Source organism: Nansenia antarctica, assembly GCF_963989245.1.
Source record: "Nansenia antarctica genome assembly, chromosome: 1".
Taxonomy (NCBI): domain Eukaryota; kingdom Metazoa; phylum Chordata; class Actinopteri; order Argentiniformes; family Microstomatidae; genus Nansenia; species Nansenia antarctica.
This window is the reverse complement of record NC_137674.1, coordinates 102,554,072-102,573,441: the sequence shown is the minus strand read 5'-3', so window position 1 is coordinate 102,573,441 and position 19,370 is coordinate 102,554,072. Positions and strand designations below refer to the sequence as shown.

The 19,370-nt window shown below is 45.6% G+C and overlaps 2 protein-coding genes across 2 annotated transcripts in view; both read left to right on the top strand.

Moving 5' to 3' along the window:
• Positions 1-4,718, top strand: part of ank3a (ankyrin 3a) — a gene marked incomplete at both ends in the record, with an annotated part of 91,941 nt that extends 87,223 nt beyond the window's left edge. The window contains 3 exons of the mRNA XM_080550313.1: positions 3,063-3,137; positions 3,461-3,592; positions 4,564-4,718. Coding sequence (XP_080406439.1) covers positions 3,063-3,137; positions 3,461-3,592; positions 4,564-4,718 — 362 coding nt within the window. The remainder of the gene's footprint in view (positions 1-3,062; positions 3,138-3,460; positions 3,593-4,563) is intronic.
• Positions 4,719-4,920: 202 nt separating this feature from the next.
• LOC308155311 (uncharacterized protein) lies at positions 4,921-13,487 on the top strand (the record flags this gene model as incomplete). Its single annotated transcript, XM_080528611.1, has 8 exons — positions 4,921-4,924; positions 7,880-8,554; positions 9,131-9,473; positions 10,782-10,998; positions 11,505-11,585; positions 12,098-12,181; positions 12,303-12,425; positions 13,419-13,487. The coding sequence occupies 8 exons, from the start codon at positions 4,921-4,923 to the stop codon at positions 13,485-13,487; spliced, it is 1,596 nt and encodes a 531-aa protein (XP_080384737.1).
• Positions 13,488-19,370: the final 5,883 nt, after the last annotated feature.

Here is a 19,370-nt window from a genome sequence, read left to right as displayed (position 1 = left end):
CCCTCAAAAAGTACACATTCAAAATGAAGGAAGAAGAGAAGAAACGCAACCTGAAACCCAAAAAGCCTGAGAGGAACGGAAATCAGAAGGAGAAGGAGTCGGGCATTAATGGGGTTATCAAGGGAGATGAGGTTGACGAGGTTGAGCAAAATGGCAACGATCAGTCAATTACTGACTGCTCCATTGCCTCAACTGCTGAGTTCTCTCATGACACCGATGCCACTGAAATAGACTCTCTTGATGGATATGACCTTCAAGACGAGGATGATGGGTTAAGTGAACAAGACCCTAAAACATCCAGCCTATCCAATGACGGTAAAGCAGGTGATCGTTCCTTTAGTCAGTCAAAGCTTGAAGTCATAGAGGAGGAGAACACACCAAGTGAAGATGGAGGGGATAAAAACAACTCGTCAGACAAAAATACAGGAGATGAAGATGATGAGAATAAAATCTACACTCTTGAGGGAAGACACCCAGACAGAGACAGAGCGGGCTTTTCTGACAGCTTCTTTAGCTACCAACTCGAGGAGGAGTTAAACTCTACCTTTAAAACTGTCGCTACAAAAGGTTTAGACTTTGATCCTTGGTCAAACAAAGGGGGGGATGAAGGGGTCTTTGATGCCAAAGCAAAGGAAGAAGATCCCAAACCCTTTGGTTTATCTGTGGACGACAAGTCGCAAGCCACCACTCCAGACACTACCCCAGCTAGAACTCCAACTGACGAGAGCACACCGACTAGCGAGCCAAACCCTTTCCCCTTCCATGAGGGGAAGATGTTTGAGATGACGCGCAGTGGTGCAATTGACATGAGCAAGAGGGACTTTGTGGAAGAAAGGCTTCAATTTTTCCAGATTGGTGAGCATTCCTCTGATGGGAAATCAGGGGACAAGGGGAGAGTGGACAAAAGTCCAGGGGTAGTAACCTCTCAGTCAAAAACAGGGGAGAGGGCAATAGAGGTGAAGGTGAAGGTAGAGAACACCACAGACACCACACCAGCAGAGTGCAGCCCTGCACAGACTGGCACTGGCTGTCCCGATGCCCCCTCTGGTGACACCGTAGCTGAGACCACCTCCTCTTGCACGATCACAGCCTCTAAAGTTGACCCCAAATTACGCACTCCCATTAAGATGGGAATAGCAGCCTCCATTACTGTGAAAAAAGACTCAGGGGATTGTAAAGCTGAGATGTCAGGAAGTCAAATGCCGGAGTATGTCAGTTTAGAATCTCAGTCAGTGCAGAGTCAGTCTAGCAGATACACAGACCCGACGTTGTCAGACAGAAGAGATTACCCTGCAGAGAACTGCAATAACAACAATAACCTTGAGGCCTCAAGTGTTCAGGCCAACTACATCCAGTGTGGCAGTGTGGTGTTTAATTTGCAGTCGTCGTCTGAGCCCACACTTCAGAAAGCCAGCAGGATTGAAGCTTTGTTTTGCAGGGACTCTGTAGAGAGAGTAGAGGAAAGCAGTAATGTTCAGACTGAACTAAGACAGAGTGAAGCCGTCAAGGAAGCAGAGGCGAAGCAGCCAAAGTCTAGGTTGCCAGTCAAAGCGTCAGGATGGTCATTTCACACACAAGGCACAGCGATAGGGAAGCCGAAACCCAAACAGGTTGTCAAAGCCGAGGTCAGGAAAAGAGCAGAACCTGCCATTGCCAAAGTAGAGCCCAGGTCTAGAATCCCAGTCAAAGACATTAAAAAGAGCAACGCTACCGGCTCCTCCATATCACTGCAGGTAGCGTCCCAGTCTCCGAGGGCAGAGTCTGCGAGAATAGCCATTCAGTTGCCCTCCAGGCTACCTGTTAAAGGCCGGTCACAGCTCAGCTCGGCAGGTGGTGAGAACCCTAGCGAGGTATGTAAGCGCACCATCGAGTACTTTAAAGGCATAAGCGGGGAGACGATAAAGCTGGCCGACCGCCTGTCAGACGAAGAGAAAAAGGCAGAACAGTCGGAGGAAGACAGCACCTCCAGGAGCACCTCTCTGTCGGACGCCTCTCAGCCCTCGCGCTCGTCGTGGTCTGGCAGAAGCTCGAGGGCTGAGGCCGGGGCCTTGTCCGTAAGGGCAAAGGTGGACAGGGCGCCCGGCAGTGAGAGGAGCAGGAGGAGTAGGCGGACTGGTGGGAAGGAGGGCAGGCAGGTTGGGCCTCGGGCGCCCCCCGTCGCGGAGATCAAGCCTAGTTTGTAAAACTTTCACACTTGTTTAAATACTTGTTAAATACTTAGTTGCATGACGTCGTTGTGATTGATTGCCTGTGGCGTGTTTATATATTATTATTCTCTTCAAACAGTAGCTGTCATTTATGTCATTTGTCATCTCTGTACTGTGTACTGTGCTGTCCTTGTCAGATTCTCCCCCTTTCTCCCCCTACCCCAACCCCTTAGTAGTTGCAGCATGCTAGAGTAGTGATTGGTGCACTGGTAACGCCAGTCCCCTATTGGCGGGGCTACAGTACAGTAGGTGTTTGTCTATCTGTCTGTCTGTGCAGGGTGGTTACTGAAAAGAGCAGTTTCAATTGATTCTATTCCATGGTCTACTGTAGTTGTCTCACACAGCTAGTAAGTGTTAGCCAGAACACAAAGGTTGTCCGCATGTTTAGTGTCATTTTAGAACTGTGTACATGAACTCAAGTACATGAATCTTTTGACCCATGTTTTTATTTTGTTTTGTTTGTATGGTTCTTACAACAGTTACTGCCTGCTCAGAGGATACATATTCACAAACATTCACAGAGCACTGTCTAATTAACACAATGTAGTCTGTCATAACGGGTTTACCCCCTACCTTTTCTGGCCATTCTGGAAACTTTCCATCTGAGCTACGTTCTCTTCGCCATTTTAACACACCAAGGCAAGCTGTGTTGAATAACCAAGCTATGTAAGATAGTGAAATTCTATGAATGAACCTGTTCGATATACAATTACAAACAAACACAGTGGAGAGGCTATAAAACACTCCATGCTTGGCCAGAAAAGGAAAGACTTTCTTTTACTCCTCCCATTTTACTCGGTAGAGCAGAAACTGACCTGTACTGATGATGACTAATCAGTATTCTCTGCCCCTCAGGTCCCCAGAGTCCCTGTGAGCGAACAGACCTGAGGATGGCCATCGTGGCCGACCACCTGGGGCTTAGCTGGACTGGTATGAGAATGATGCATTTGTTTCCACCCTATCCTCCCATTTTTTCCAATTATTTTTTTCATGTAATTGTTATTGTGAAGAAACAGCGCCCCTTACAGGGTAGTATCCCTCCTACACTGCAGATCTGTTTACTCATGCATTCATGCATGTCAGTGGAGGCTGGTGGATGTAGAAATCAGAGGGCTCATTCTAATGCATGGAACGGAATGAGGAACGGTATTTCTACCTCCACCAGTCTCCCCTGATGCATGTACTGTATGTAGGCTGCAGCATACGAAATCGATTGATGAAAAAGTAATTTTAGACTTTTTGATGTTTTGCAGAGCTGGCTCGGGAAATGAACTTCTCTGTCGACGAGATCAACCACATCCGAGTGGATAACCCCAACTCCTTGACAGGGCAGAGTTTCATGCTGCTAAAGAAATGGGTCAGCCGGGACGGTAAAAATGCCACGAGTGAGTCTGTCGCCGTCTCTTCAAAGTATTTCCCCACCGTGTGGCTTCTCATTAAGAGTCTATGACCTACACCTATCACCTATTTTTCCTATTAAAAATACATGATAGTGATTCATCAAGTTTCCTCTCTACATTACTCTTCACTCGTCTCTTTCATCCTGTCTGACATTCCCCCACAGCCCTCACACTCTTCCTTTTTTCTTTCTATTTCTATCTCTCTCTCTCTCACTTTCACTCACTCGCTCACTCACTCACTCACTCACTCACTCACTCACTCTCTCTCTGTCTTTGCCTTCCTGCTTTCATACTTGACATTTAGGAGACATATATCTGGTGTATATATGTATATCTGGTGATAGAGAGAAACAGCGTGTCTTTCCAGGTGTATAAAGATTCCCAAGTTGTATTGCTGAATATGAAGAGACTTCTCATCCTTTTCATGCTCCAGCAGTCTTTTAGCACTAACCAGGACTTTGGGTTCAGTCCAGGATATGGTTCTGTGACAGCGGAGACTGGTGGAGGTAGAAACCGGGGGAAGGGCTCATTGTAGTGCATGGAATGGAATGAGGAATGGTATCAAACGCCGGTCTATTCCATCTATTATCACACACAGGTCTATTCCATCTATTATCACACACAGGTCTATTCCATCTATTATCACACACAGGTCTATTCCATCTATTATCACACACAGGTCTATTCCATCTATTCCATGTATTACAATCCTCAGAGTCTTCTGATTTCTACTTCCAGCAGCCCTGTTCTGTGACCTAGTTTCCCTAAAAAAAACATGTCATCTCAAACGAGACGTGTTCAAGCCTTTCTTTCATCTTTGTATGCTGTAGCGTATATGAAAAGAAGATTTGTACGTATTACCTCTCAGTAATGACATGGATGTCTGGGTAGAGGAACAGTGTGTATTCTAATGTCTTTCTCACAATGACTCTAGTCTAATGTCTGTTTCTCTACAGCGGATGCCTTAACTGCAGTGCTGACCAAAGTCAATCGGATGGATATTGTGACTTTACTGGAGGGGCCGATATTTGACTATGGTAACATTTCAGGCACGAGAAGTTTTGCCGATGATAACGCTGTTTTCCGGGATCAGGCTGATGGTAAAGTTTAGCTTTATCTAGCTGACCTTTGACCTCTCCTGCCACCTTTTAAGTTGTTCTCGTAGAACTGTAGCCCCCAAATTATACCCTATTTTAAATTCTATTGTCTGACCCTTGGTTTCCCTCAGACTTTTATTTTTCTGTTCTTACTGTTTGCCTGTTTTCTTACATGATGACAAATGAGTGTGAGGAAGCATTAGCATGCAGAGTAACATGGGTCAGTTCAGAAACATGATTCTAATTCACCTCCTGAATTATCTGGGTTAACATCCAAATTCAAACCAACCTTGATGAAGAGATTTAATATGTGACACATTTTAGTGTTTTGGTCTGCATGTCGGCATCCGATTTAATGTTCGGACTTTTCTTTCGGAAAATGTGAATACATTACACACGTTGTTGAAAATCAGTGACACATCGCTAGTCAACTAACAGTTTGTTTTGTGAGCCTGCTAACAATGGTAGTGTAGTGTAGTTAACCGAATCCATTGCATTGCAGTATTTTGGCTTGACTAGCAAATTTGTGTTGTGATTCTCAACAACGTTGACATGTATTTCCGTGTTTCAAAATAAAAGTCTGAACATTTTGATTGGTTGCTGACATGCGGACCAAAACACTAGAACCTTTCACATGTTATGTTAAGCACAATGCTTTTTCAGATAGGTCTTGGTCACATTCCAAATCCAACACCTTTACTTTATGACTTTATGAACATTACTTTTCACATTCTTGCTCAAAGGTTTATGACAAATGAATTTATGACCTATGCTAAGTCAATCCATGCTAACCAATTGCATGCTGTAACACATCACTATTACCCCAGCAGTACATTTTACCCATGTAACAGGAAACTTCTGTATCAACCCTTTCTTCCCCTAATGCACGTCCATAGCCATGGACTCACCATAGAGACCAGTGGAGGCTGGTGGAGGTAGAAATTGGAGGACAGGTTCATTGTAAATGCATGGAATGGAATGAGGAATGGTATCAAACATGTGTGTTTGATACCATCCCTCATTCCATTCCATGCATTACAATTGAGCCGGTCCTCCAATTTCTACCTCCACCAGCCTCTCCTGATAGAGACTGTTCTGTTCATCTGTACTTCTAGTTTAGTCCTCTAGCCTTCCTCCAGTTCCTCTGAGCCTTCCTTCTCTGGATAGACTGAGAGAGTTTCTTCCTCTGCGAGAACCAGACTGCCTTGCCTCCCCCTCTCGCACCCCGCAACTCGCCCAACCTCCAGGGCACGTTATAACAACTTATAACCGCTTATTAAGAGTCTTGTGCTGTCGTCGCTGTGCTTTGCTCCTCCCCACCCACCCCCCACTCACCCCTCCTCCTTCTCGCCTCTCATATTCATCACCGAGTCCTCTCGTTCATAACTAACATGTTTTTTGTCTCGCTTTACTTTCTTTCTTTCTTTTTTGTCACTTCTCTTTTCTTGCCTGTAGTATTTTTAATAGCACCTGAAAACCCAACCCCTGATCCCTCGTTGGTTGTGCAGAGCTCCTCTTCCTCACCACCCCTCTCCCCTACCCCCACGCCCCGCCCCCCTACCCCCACTCCCCTCTCCCCTACCCCCACTCCCCTCTCCCCTACCCCCATGCCCCTCTCCCCTACCCCCACGCCCCGCTCCCCTACCCCTTCACCCATCTCCGCTACCCCCACGCCCCTCTCCCCTACCCCCACGCCCCTCTCCCCTACCCCCACTCCCATCTCCCCTACCCCTTCACCCATCTCCGCTACCCCCATGCCCCTCTCCCCTACCCCCACTCCCATCTCCCCTACCCCTTCACCCATCTCCGCTACCCCCACGCCCCTCTCTCCTACTCCTACCCTCCTCTCCTCTACCTCCGCATCTGTCTACCCTACCCCCACGCCCCTCTCTCCTACTCCTACGCTTCTCTCCTCTACCCCTGACTACCCTGTCTATCCTCTACCCCTGTCTACGCTTCTCTCCTCTGCATCTGTCTGCCCTACCCCCACGCCCCTCTCTCCTACTCCTACCCTCCTCTCCTCTACCTCCGCATCTGTCTGCCCTACCCCCACGCCCCTCTCTCCTACCCCTACCCTTCTCTCCTCTACCTCCGCATCTGTCTACCCTACCCCCCCGCCCCAGCTTCCTCCTTTGTCTCCCTGCCGCTCCGCAAGTTATGAATCCTCAATCTCACTCATGGACCTCACACCCCCCTTCCCCATATTTGAACCACGTGAACTAACTCCCTCACCCCCTCCGCCAAGTCTCCCGCTCATTCCTCACTATCCGAGTCTTACCCTACCTACCGGGGACCCCAGTGACCCCACCCCCCAGCTATCTCCCTCTGTCACCCTATACGGGACTCCAGGTCATGACACCGTAGCACCGCGACTCGCCCTTTCATCCCATCCTGTCTCCCCACTCTCTTGGGTCAGCTGCCCCATAGGCTCTCCTGCAGGGTCCCATTGCCCTGGCGATGGCCCTTCCTCTCCTCCCCTCCGCTCACCGTCTCCCTGTCCTGTTTGTCAGTGTTCCGGCGTGTCCTCTGTACCCCCCGCTCCTCCGTCTGTCTTTGTCCCCTCTACTCTGGAAATCTTAATTTAGTCCCCTCCAATCCTCTCCTCTCATATTCACTGTGTGAGCATGACTGAACACCCACTCGAATCTTTAATCATAATAATCTCAACTCATTGTTACATCATGAAAGGTCATATTTCCAAGCATGCTTCAGTATTTGTCTCCTCAAATGCTGCAAACAAACCAATATTTGTTTTAACAGTTCAAAGGAAACATTAAATACCTTGTCATAAAACTGTTAAAAGTTGTGATATTGTTTGATTCATTTCTTTTATATTTCTTTATGATTTGCTCTGTACCTTTTTCACTAAGCTTTCCAGTGAATCAAAGTCACTGTACACTGTGCTGCCCTACAGCACCTTAATGGCAGCTTATGACACCAGTGTCACCACTGAGTGTTACCTCAATTACTGGGTGTTTTGATGCATGCTCTACAGTCAGTCTCTGTGCCATTGTCCATGTCACCTTGTCTGTGTGTGTGTGTGTGTGTGTGTGTGTATGTGTGCGTGTGCGTGTGCGTGTGCGCGTGCGTGTGTGTGTGTGTGTGTGTGTGGGGTGGGGGGGGGTTCCCTGTGTCATCTGTGCTTCCATGTGCGTATGTCATCTGTCACCAACAGATTATCACAGCATCCTAGCGGAGCTAGCCGAACTGCCCTCTGACCCTTCCCTCACGGAGCTCCACCCTGACCCCCGCCGACCCCCTACCCTCACGATCGACCCCCCCTTTGCCCAGTTCCACCCAGATTCAGACCCCCCCCGTGCCCTCACCCTCGCAGAGGAGACGGAGGCTAGCGTTGACCCTGGCACCCCCACCCGGAGCCCCCCTAGACCCTGTGAGCTGTCCCTGTCCCTGTCCATTCCCACCCCTGACCTAGGTCCCACCGCCGCCCTCGGCGCAGCCCATAACGACCAGGTGCGCCACGTCGAAGAGGAAGAAGAGAAAACGGAAGGGGATTTGAGCACCGATCAGATTTCTCCTGAGCGTTCTGAATTAGAAAAGGAGGTCAAAGAGCACGTCTCCTTGTCTTCGATACCACCACCACCATCATCATCATCATCATCATCGTCCCCTGAGCGAGCGCAGCAGGACGTTGTCCGACAGGGAGGAACACCCGTGGAAGGGGCTGTGGAGGGGGGAGGGGTGGATGGGATGAAGGGGGGTGAGATGTTAGGTGAGGGGTGTGTAGTGGCGGAAGAGGGGAGTAAGGTTGTGACGGAGGAGCAGAGAGACACGGTGATGGAAGCAGGGGGTAAGGTGAGGGAAGAAGTAGTGGAGGGGGTGGAGGAGAGGGGTGAGGTAGTGGAGGTGGTGGAGGAGAGGGGTGAGGTAGTGGAGGTTGTGGAAGAGAGGGGTGGGGTAGCAGAGGTGGTGGAGGAGAGGCGTGAGATGGTGGAGGACAGGGGTGAGGTAGTGGAGGACAGGGATGAGGTAGTGGAAGACAAGGATGATGTAGTGGAGGTGGTGGAGGACAGGGGTGAGGTAGTGGAGGACAGGGGTGAGGTAGTGGAGGTGGTGGAGGACAGGGGTGAGGTAGTGGAGGTGGTGGAGGACAGAGGTGAGGTGGTGGAGGTGGTGGAGGACAGGGGTGAGGTGGTGGAGGACAGGGGTGAGGCAGTGAAGGTGGTGGAGGACAGGGGTGAGGTAGTGGAGGTGGTGGAGGACAGGGGTGAGGTAGTGAAGGTGGTGGAGGACAGGGGTGAGGTAGTGGAGGTGGTGGAGGACAGGGGTGAGGTAGTGGAGGTGGTGGAGGACAGAGGTGAGGTAGTGAAGGTGGTGGAGGACAGAGGTGAGGTAGTGGAGGTAGTGGAGGACAGGGGTGAGGTAGTGAAGGTGGTGGAGGAGAAGGATGGAGGCCTTCCCCTCACAGCCTGGGCTGTGGCGCTGGGGGAGAACGGGGAGTCTAGTTCCGATGAGGAAGAGGACAGAGACCAAGACGAGACGACAGAAGAGAAGTTAAAATCGCTGCTGGAGGAGTTGGTGTTGCAGCGTGGCTCAGAGGAGGAGGAGGAGGAGGAGGAGGAGGAGGAGGAGGAAGGCGAGGATATGACAGACCAGGCCAGGGTTCAAGAGATTCTCAGTCAGGTGCAGCAGGGAGAAAAAAACGTGTGTTCACTTCCAGGTTGGCACAGCGACACATCCAGCGTCAACGTGGAGCCGCCCACCCCCGGCCGTAGTGTGAGCTCAGACCTGCTGGACCGCCAGGAGAACAGGTAGGACACAGCGGGTCTTTGTGGAATACTATGTGACGACAACTGGTGAAAGGGGGAACAAGTCGGCAACCAATCCAAATGTCCAGACTTTTATTCTGGGAAAAAAAGAATCATTGCTGTTGAAAATCAATGACACACTCGCTAGTCAAGCCAAAATATTACAATGCAACGGATTCGCACTACTAATACTACTAATACTACTACTACTACTACTACTACTACTACTACTACTACTACTACTACTACTACTACTAGTACTACTACTACTACTACGTTGGATTGACTAGCAAGTGTGTCATTGATTTTCTGAACTGAAATGTATTTATATTTTTCAGAATAAAAGTCTGAACATTTGGTCGGTTGCTGACTTGTTCACCCTTTCACCAGCTGCTGTCACATATACAGGATCTCTGTTACTGGTGTAGGCAGGGCCGGTCCAAGGCATAGGCGAACTAGGCGGTCGCCTAAGGCGCCAAATGCTTGGTAGGGCACCAAATGGCCCAAAAATAATAATATATATATATATATATAAAAAAAAAAAAATACATTTAAATAAATGTATGTCTCTATGAATTTCATGTCTCTATGATAATATGTCTCAGCCTACTGTCTCTATTACGCTTCGCGATTAGTCACACTCGTCTCTTGTGAACCATGAGGCAGTACTGGTGGCTTAATGTGGTGGTGGTGGCGCCCCTAAAACTTGGGGGGATGGGGGGGGGGCATCAAATCATATTCTCGCCTAGGGCACCTAAATGCCTAGGACCGGCCCTGGGTGTAGGGTAAATGTTTTCCATCTCAACCTCAGTCTCAGTAACTTAATCTTACTCTTTTTGGAGGTTTGCCATACATGGATTAAGCCCAATCCTGGATGCATTTTGTCAAGGACCAGGCTTAGTCCAGGTCTTGGTAACTAGGACAATATGACTTGTGTCCCGCGTCTTTGAGCCCCGGAAAAGCGCTATATAAATACAATGAATTATTATTATTATTATTATTAGTAGTAGTAGTATTAGTATTAATTAATTAATTAATGTTTATTATTATTATTATTATTGTTGTATAGCTTCACATAATGCCATTGCCAACACTGATTGAAGAGTAGCACAAATCCAAATTAAGATGAGATATTGATGTGAAGAATGACAGAATGGTGTTGATAAGAGGAGACTGGCAGAGGTAGAGGACAGGGTCAATATCTTATCTTAATTTGGATTTGTGCTACTCTTCAATCAATCTGAGTATAAACCATTAAGCCTCATTCGTAGTCTCAGACTCCCCCTTCTCTCTCCTGCTCTCCCTCCACAGCCAGGAGAACTCCAGTGACTCCATCACCTCCTCATCTAGAGGAGAGTCAGGGAGGTCCAGGCAGAATGGCGACCACTCAGAGCTTTCGCCTCGGGACGGCTCACTTCCTGGTTCACAGGACTCGGCCAATGGGGTGAGGAGTCAGGAGGGCGGAAGTGGAAGTGGAAGTGGAAGTGGAAAGGAAGAGGGCACGCTCGTGTCTGAGAAAAAAGTCCAGGTAATGCGGCAGCGTGTACACCAGTGTGTTATGTGAGATACGTTGTGTCATTTTAGGATGTATGCCTTCTGCATTGCAGTGGAGGTAGAAATCGGAGGAGGGGCTCATTGTAATCCATGGAAAGGAGTGTGGAATGGTATTAAACATGTGTGTTTGATACCATTCCTCATTCAGTTCTGTGCATTACAATGAGCCCATCCTCCGATTTCTACCTCCACCAGGTAGAAGGTAGATCCTTTATTAGATACATCAGTGTCGGGTGGGCTTCAATGTCTCGGCTGTTTTTTAGTGACACAGTAAAGGTTTTTACTGTCACATACATTGGCTGTCCATCCATTATGTTCCAGGTGTGTTTTCTTGGTCCGCAGTTGACCTCAGGACCTCGGGATTGTGTAACACTTTCACACACTTTCTCTTCCATAAAGTGTACTTGTTGTTTCCCCTTCTAACTACACCTCTTCCTCTGTGATATTGTAATCCTCCCCTGTAATCTGGGTTAAATGCAGCAGCGTGTTGATAATGAGTCTGGCTCGGACGAGGAACAGACCGTCACCACCAGGGTGTTTCGGCGCCGGGTCATTCTTAAGGTACCTGGACTAAGGGCTAAGGACTCGGTGGACGTTCGCTTTGGTTTGGTGTGGTGTGGTTTGCTTTGGTTTGGTTTGCTGTGTTTTTAGGTCCAGGCTATGGTTCGGGCTCTGGCTCTGCTTCTGGTGGTGTGCAGTGGAGTGCTCTATAGCCATCCCAATGTGTGTGCAGGTGTGCACGTGCAGGTGTGCATGTGCAGGTGTGTGCGTGCAGGTGTGTGCGTGCAGGTGTGTGTGTGCAGATGTACGTGCAGGTGTGTGTAAAGCTGTGTGTGTGTGTGTGCTTGTTCTCATGGCTTTCCATCAATTTCATTTCAGTGCATTGTGTCTGCGGTGAGAAGTCTTAACTTTTGCGAATCTCATAGGGAATTCAGATATTCTCTCATCTAGAGGTTTGTTACGAGTGCTGTTGGTGGTGGTGCTGGTTCAACCAGGTGTGGTTGTGGGTTTGCTGTCACGCTACGGTAAATTGTTGTCATGAATCAAGTCCTACAACCGTAAACACTTCACAGGGAGAACAGGCGAAGAATGTCCCCGGCGAATCTGTGACCGAAGAACAGTTTACCGATGAAGACGGCAACACCATCATTAGAAAAGTAACGTATGCTTTGTCCTCTCTCCACTCTACCTGGACAATTTAACTTCGATACTCTGCGTCCCATAACCACCCCCTCTCTCTCCGGTGACCATATCCACACATCTCCACCCCTTTCCCAGGTGATCAGAAAGGTCATTCGCCGTGTATCCACACCCACACCCGACGACCGAGGTGGGGACAAGGGCAGGAGGGACAGAGGAGACCCCTGGACCACACCTCACTTCCCTGAGGAGGAGGAGGAGAAGGAGGAGGAGGAGGAGCCAGAGGTTGGCATGGTGACAGCTGTATGGGGATTCACTGTAGGTGTCCCAGGGATCTGGGCCCAGTTGTTCAAAAAGTTTAATCTGGATCAGAATGATCCTGATTCTTTTTTTTGCTATCCAGGATCAGATCTATCTGATCAGATCGGATATATCTGGCTGATTTTGAGTCGTATAGGGGAAATCAGCCAGCTTGATCTGATCCTGGATCAGAGAAAGGAATCAGGATCATTAAAAGTTTTGAACAACTGGGCCCTGAAGCCAAACTGACACCTGACAGATCAGAATTTGGACCTCAGGTTGGGGTGGGGGGGGTGGCGTGATTTGCTGTGGTGTGGCTGATGCTAACTGTGTGTGTGTGTGTGTGTGTGTGTGCGTGTGTGTGTGTGTGTGTGTGTGTGTGTGTGTGTGTGTGTGTGTGTGTGTGTGTGTGTGTGTGTGTGTGTGTGTGTGTGTGTGTGTGTGTGTGTGTGTGTGTGTGTGTGTGGCACTCAATGAAGAAGATGCTGAATACACCAATGCCCCTCTAATTGGTTGTGGGCTGGCAATGAAAGACTGAAACTGGTGCCATCGACACTTATAACAATGTTGTAAGGCCATTCTCATCTCTGAATGATCTATCAGACATTTGAATAGTTTGAATGCACTTCATTATTCAACTGTTGCTGTGTGTGATAACAAAACAATAATCTCTTTTCTCAGGAATTAAAACACTCACTCACCCCACTCACTGTGACAGTCCAGCTTTCTCTGTGTGGTGTTGCATAATATGGTATCATGCTAACTACTATGCTAATGATAACATGTGCTTCTGATGCTACTGTAGTAGTCATCACCTGTTGTTTGTTTTCTTTCCGGTCTTGCTGCTCCTGGGTTGCAGGTTGCTGTGTTACCTTATTTCTGGTCAAAATGACCTGAGTTTGGCCCCCCTCTCACCCCAGTGTGTGTGTGTGTGTATGTGTTTGTGTATTACAGCAAGCAGATGGAGCCAAGAGCAGGAGAAAGGAAGAGAGGAGGTCGGGAGAGAAGAAACTTCACTCGTAGGGCTAGCTCTGGGCTCCACCAGGTACTGAACTATACTGTCCTCCTCCGAACAAGGTGCCCTGGCCCCTTCACTCTGTTGGTCTAGAGTCTAGACTCTAGTAAGACATTCAGCAATAATAATAATACTTGTAGAACATACAAGTATTTTTCAGGCTAGAAATAACTCAATGATACGATCATACACGTGATCATGTCATATACTAAATACACTATATGATATTATCACATCAGATAGTAATACAAGGATAAACAGAAACTAGTGGGGAATTTTGAGTCATCTCAAAATCCCCTACTACACCGCACTCATTCTCCCTCATTGGCTCTCCTCCATACTGTGCTCACTGTGTCGGGTTCGACTCCCCCGTACTCCAGTACACACGTCTGGGTTCAGCTTTACACTCTATTGCGCTATACTTTGTTATGTATTATTCTCTCTCTACTGATTCTCTCTCTTCTCCTCTCTTCTCGCCTGCTCTGGGCTCTGTGCTCTGTACTCCATCCCATTCCAACGGACGCATTCACTCCCAGTCAGTCTTTCATGTGTCAGAATGAAAGGCTGACTCCTAGCCGGCTGTGTTTCTGGCAGTGTTTCTCCCTCTGTCAGCTGCGTGGGGGAGGGAGTGACTCAGTGACAAAGGGAAGGGGGATAATGCTAGGAACCCACCTCAGCATATACTGCTGCACAGACACTCTCTCTGTCTATTCTAACTCTCTCTTTGTCCACGAAAGCCCCCCAACCAGGCCAGTGCATAGACACTGTTATTGTGGCGAGAATTACATAAAAGAGAGGTCGCTATCCGATTGGTCGGTTTATTAATCCCCCCTGAAGGTGTTACTGTATTGAATCCGTGAATTATTCTGTTTAAGCAAATCTGGATAAACATATATATATATATATATAATATTATATATGAGACCGACTGTGGCATGCACATGAACCCTGACTCAGAGGGATGGTTTCTATGGCAACCGTGGTAACCATGACAACCCATTTAGGCCTCTTCGCACACTCTTGTGTCATCTAGGCAAGGCAAGGCAAGTTTATTTGTATAGCACATTTCATACAACAGGGGCAATTCAAAATGCTTTACATACATTATTTAAAAATACAGCAAGAGGAGCATAATAAAATAAAATCTATCTAGACTAGAGGATGATTTCTTCCTGTGGATTTGTAGGTGCCTTAAGAACCCTGCCATATTTACCCTGCAGAATCCAGATTGTTGATGCAGCAGTAATAGTAAGACAATACTGTAGCCAACTGAATAAGTACAAACGTATTTAGTAAACCTATAGGTAGGATAGTATGTCGTTAGTCCTCTTGTGAATACACAGCAGGGGAGGCTGCTGGAGGCAGACATTGTAGGACAAGCTCATTATAAAACATGGGATGGAATGAGGAATGGCATCAAACAATGATACCAATGACTCAACACAAATATCTCAGTCGGTTGTAATCACCCTTTTTTCTTTCTTCTTCAGGTGATCTGTTTCCTGGACAGAACGGTACAGACTGGAATCCTCAAGGAAAAGAGAATTTCAGTCTGCAACTTCCACGTAAAACGCATGGTTTTCAAGCAAGAGGACTTGACCCGTCTGATTTTAGCATGAGCATGAAAAACTCACTCCCTGTCAGTTGAGAGATCTCTGAGGTTCTCACTTCCTGTCTGTGGACATGGAGGATCCTGCTTCCTGTTTGTCACTCAATACGTGCCATTGGTGTCGTGAGACCTTTAGAGGAGCATCGTCGTGACAACGAAAAGGACTCCATTAGAGACAAACAATTACCGTGTAACTGGACACACACTTCCCTGTGACCAAAGATGGCACACAAGCTTAATTCAAGTGGTGGGAGGAAACAAAAAAAAAGAAATCTCACAAAAACAAACAAAAAAAACAAGAACACTTCTTTTCCACCTCCAACACTCGCCTTATAGTTTTTTCTTGGACCCATAAATGTCAGGTTGTAAATTGCTGGGTGGGTTTTTCCTTTTTAAAACCGAAAAATAACACGAAGGCTTTTTTCTGTATATAAATTACAATGTGTACAATTCTAAAGTGATGAGTTACAGGATGAGAAGGCACTAACAAGAGAGAACTTTACAAGTGCTTTCAAAATTATTATCAAAATGGTTCCACTTTTAAGGAAGATTTGAGTGTACCTTCTTCACTTGTTCTTGTATAATTAATTATTATAGCAGGTATAATGTTTGTATATGAAAAAAAGCTGGTTCGATTTTAACAGAGGAAATTTCCTGAAAATCTGCGAATTTCAGTGATTCCCAAAATGGGAATTTATTGAATTCTGCGAAAGCAGTCTTTCAGAGTACTCATATTTTCATGCATGCTGTTCACATTATTTTAAGTACAATTTTTACAAGTTTGCAAACACTGTATTAAATGAGAAATAAAACCCTTTATCTGTGTACACATAGCCCTAACATTTGTCACCAGTTTTATATTTGAAATGAAAAATACCATAAAAGCATTTATGTGTCTGGGACAGGGAACAGGATGAAGAAATGTTGTTCTATAGCTTTGAGGGTTTAATGTACTGTTTGTCTATGTAAAACTGAAGGGCAGCTTCTGCTATGAGAGAGAAGTCATCTGAATGTATATGCTACTAGACTGGCTCGCTGTAACATTATAACTGTATTGTGTGTATTGGCTATAAGGTGTAGAGATCTCTCTGTTCGCTGTAAGACTGTTTGTAATCATTTTAGCAGTGTGTCAATTGGTTTTATAAAGGCTGCTGTGGTTTCAAAGAACATGGGGGCATTTCATTTGGGGTTTTGGTGAAGTATTTACTTAAGTTTAATCTACTCACATAAGGACACATAAGACATTATTTGATTGTAGCTCTTAATAGCATTATGTATGACAAAAACACTGGATGGTCAAAACAATTATTTAAGCATAAAATAAATTGTGTTTAACTCTGAAATTGTGTGATCTTTTTAGGCTTGAGAATCTGTATATGCAGTGTCTAACTAGCATTGTTTTGATAGCTCATTGGCAATTCCTTTGCAGTAGATGATCTTTGTATTGGTTTGACTAGAGACCCATGTAGTTCATGTGTGGTGTTAATCTGGTGTGAAGGCTCAGACATAGTGTGCTGAAGATGTTAATGCTGTGGAAATAAAAACCATGTAAAAGACTTCATTTTTTTAGGCAAGTGAAGTCATTTAGGGTGTTGTATCACATCCCATATCCTACATGTCAATCAGGGGGTTAAGGGTCCTTTGATATGGTTGAACTATCAATTTTGTCAATTTTGTTTGATATGTGTTTTCACCTGAGCGAATTTTCGATGTACAATTCTTACTAACAGAGTGAAGCCATTGAAATGTAACTATTCTAGCACTTTGGTTATTCAAGGTCTTCTTTTAGAGGCTATAGCAGTGATGACGCCACCACAATGTTTCAGACGTCTTAAAAATTCAATTAAAAAAAACAAAATAAAAATGCATTGATTTTGCAATCTGTTTGTTTGTGTTTTTTCTCTTTCCTTTCAGGTGACACTGTAGCTGGATTTCTCTTATAAGAAATTGCCATGGATTGTTCTGAAATGTTTAGGCTTATGGAAGGAAGGTTCTAAAGGGGGAGGTTCACATATGAATAGTTAAGCAATTAGTAAAACATAATGTTATTCTTTAAAAATACATCAGAAAAATTGATTTCCATCAACTTTGAGCTATGAACATGGAACATGTGTTGGGTCAAGTTGGCAACCAACATCCACTCATTGTATTATCCTTTTGATGATTAGAAGTTTACTGCAGAAAATTAGCATAATACAATGTATGAATCAGAGGTTAGAATCTATATATGCCTATTAGGGTTAGGTTATATTGTGGTAAAGAAATCCTCAATGATATTATAATATTCAGCAATTAAAACCAATCCATTTGGGAGAAATACTTTCAAGGGAAATCGTGGCCCATGGGGGGGATCAAATCAAATCAAATCAAATCAAATTTTATTTGTATAGCGCATTTCTTACAAGATGCAACTCAATGCGCTTCACACAATGAAAATGTTCAGTCAATCAGTCAATCAATCAATCAATACTGACAGAGCCGCGAGCAGGCAAAAGTAAAAAACCTGTATACTATGTAGCCAGGAAAAAAATTCCCTTGCAGCCCTCTACCAATAGAGCGACTACTAGCCAGTTTGCTTACCAGTACCCAGCGGTCCCCCAGGGGAGGCCAGGACCACCGGCACAAAGCAAGCAAGCAAGGGCAAAAACCTGTACTCCATGTATCCAGGAAAAATTCCTTGCATATTATCGGCGTACACACTGTCCATAAATTTTGTGTTGTATTTGCATCGTTCTGCATCCAGTATGGTCACAGGTCCTGCCAAAAGAGAAACTTAGGCACAGTTATAATGCAACAACACAATAGAGACAGTAAAGATGACAGCAATACAACCTGATGGTGGTCCTGGTACACTCTTGTACCGGTTCCAGTACTGCTCTAGGTGCTATTTGGAGCTGACAGTGCCTCATCAGCACCCGGGTCCATTTTCCTGTCAATACAAATCTCAAAAACACGAGTATGGTGTAGTGGCCTAGTGATCCTAGTTCTATAATGTCCAATGTCTCCCTTAGTATCAAAAGGCGACATTGAATAAGTAGGTTTTGAGGTCACGCTTAAAAATGTCCTGAGTTTTAGACAACCTCAGGCCCTCAGGTAGGGTGTTCCACAATCTAGGAGCATATATGCTAAAAGCTGATCCTCCAAATCTCTTTGTCCTAGCCTCTGGCACTATTAAAAGTTCCGTGCCACTAGACCGTAAGGGTCTAGCTGGTGTGTATCTTATGAGCATGTCCACCATGTAATTGGGTGCATCACAGTGAAGTGATTTATAAACTAGTAAAAGGATCTTGAAGTCTATTCTATGACTGACAGGGAGCCAGTGTAGTGATCTCAAGACAGGTGTGATGTGCGCTCTCCGTTTGGTCCTAGTAAGGACACGAGCAGCAGCATTTTGAACCATTTGTAGTCTATTTATAATTTTTTTGGGGAGACCTGTCAGGAGAGCATTACAGTAATCTAGCCTACTAGTAACAAACGCATGCATTAATTTTTCAGTGTCTGCCTGGGAGAGAAATGATTGTACCTTAGTGATGTTTCTTAGATGGTAGAAGGATGTTTTAATAGTGTTATTTATATGAGTTTCAAAATTTAGATCTGGGTCAATTATGACACCAAGATTCCTGGCCTGACACTTAGTGTTAAGAGCTAGTGTTTTCAAGTGTGCAGATAATTTCTCTCTCCCAGTTTTCTCGCCAATGATCAATACCTCTGTTTTTTCTTGATTGAGTTGGAGAAAGTTTTGTGTCATCCAAATATTAATATCGGCAATACAGTCTATCAGGTGGTCGATCATCTTGTAGTCGTTGGGAGTTACTGAGATATAAAGCTGAGTGTCGTCAGCATAGCTGTGGTAGTTAACGCTATGCTTCTTGATAACAGAACTGAGGGGTAGCATGTATAGGCTAAAAAGCAACGGTCCTAAAATGGACCCCTGGGGAACTCCACAGGTTGTGCTATAATTTTTTCTACACAATTATTATTTTTCTTTTATTAGATTGGAGCTTAAAGTATGCCAACTTCTCTTGCCTGCCAAGTCAAGTCAAGTCAAGTTATTTCCATGCAACAAAAACGCCCTATGAACTTGACATTGATTTTGCAAATAAAAATCATAGAATTCTAACCATGTCAAACCTGCCAAAGTAAATGCTCTCTTTCATTTATATCAGTTATTCTTTTGCCCAAAATGAAATGTTCTCCGACACGAACACATACAGTATACTGTATATAATGTTATTTTATCAACACATAAAACAGTAGCACTAACTCGCCCGAGTACTATGGA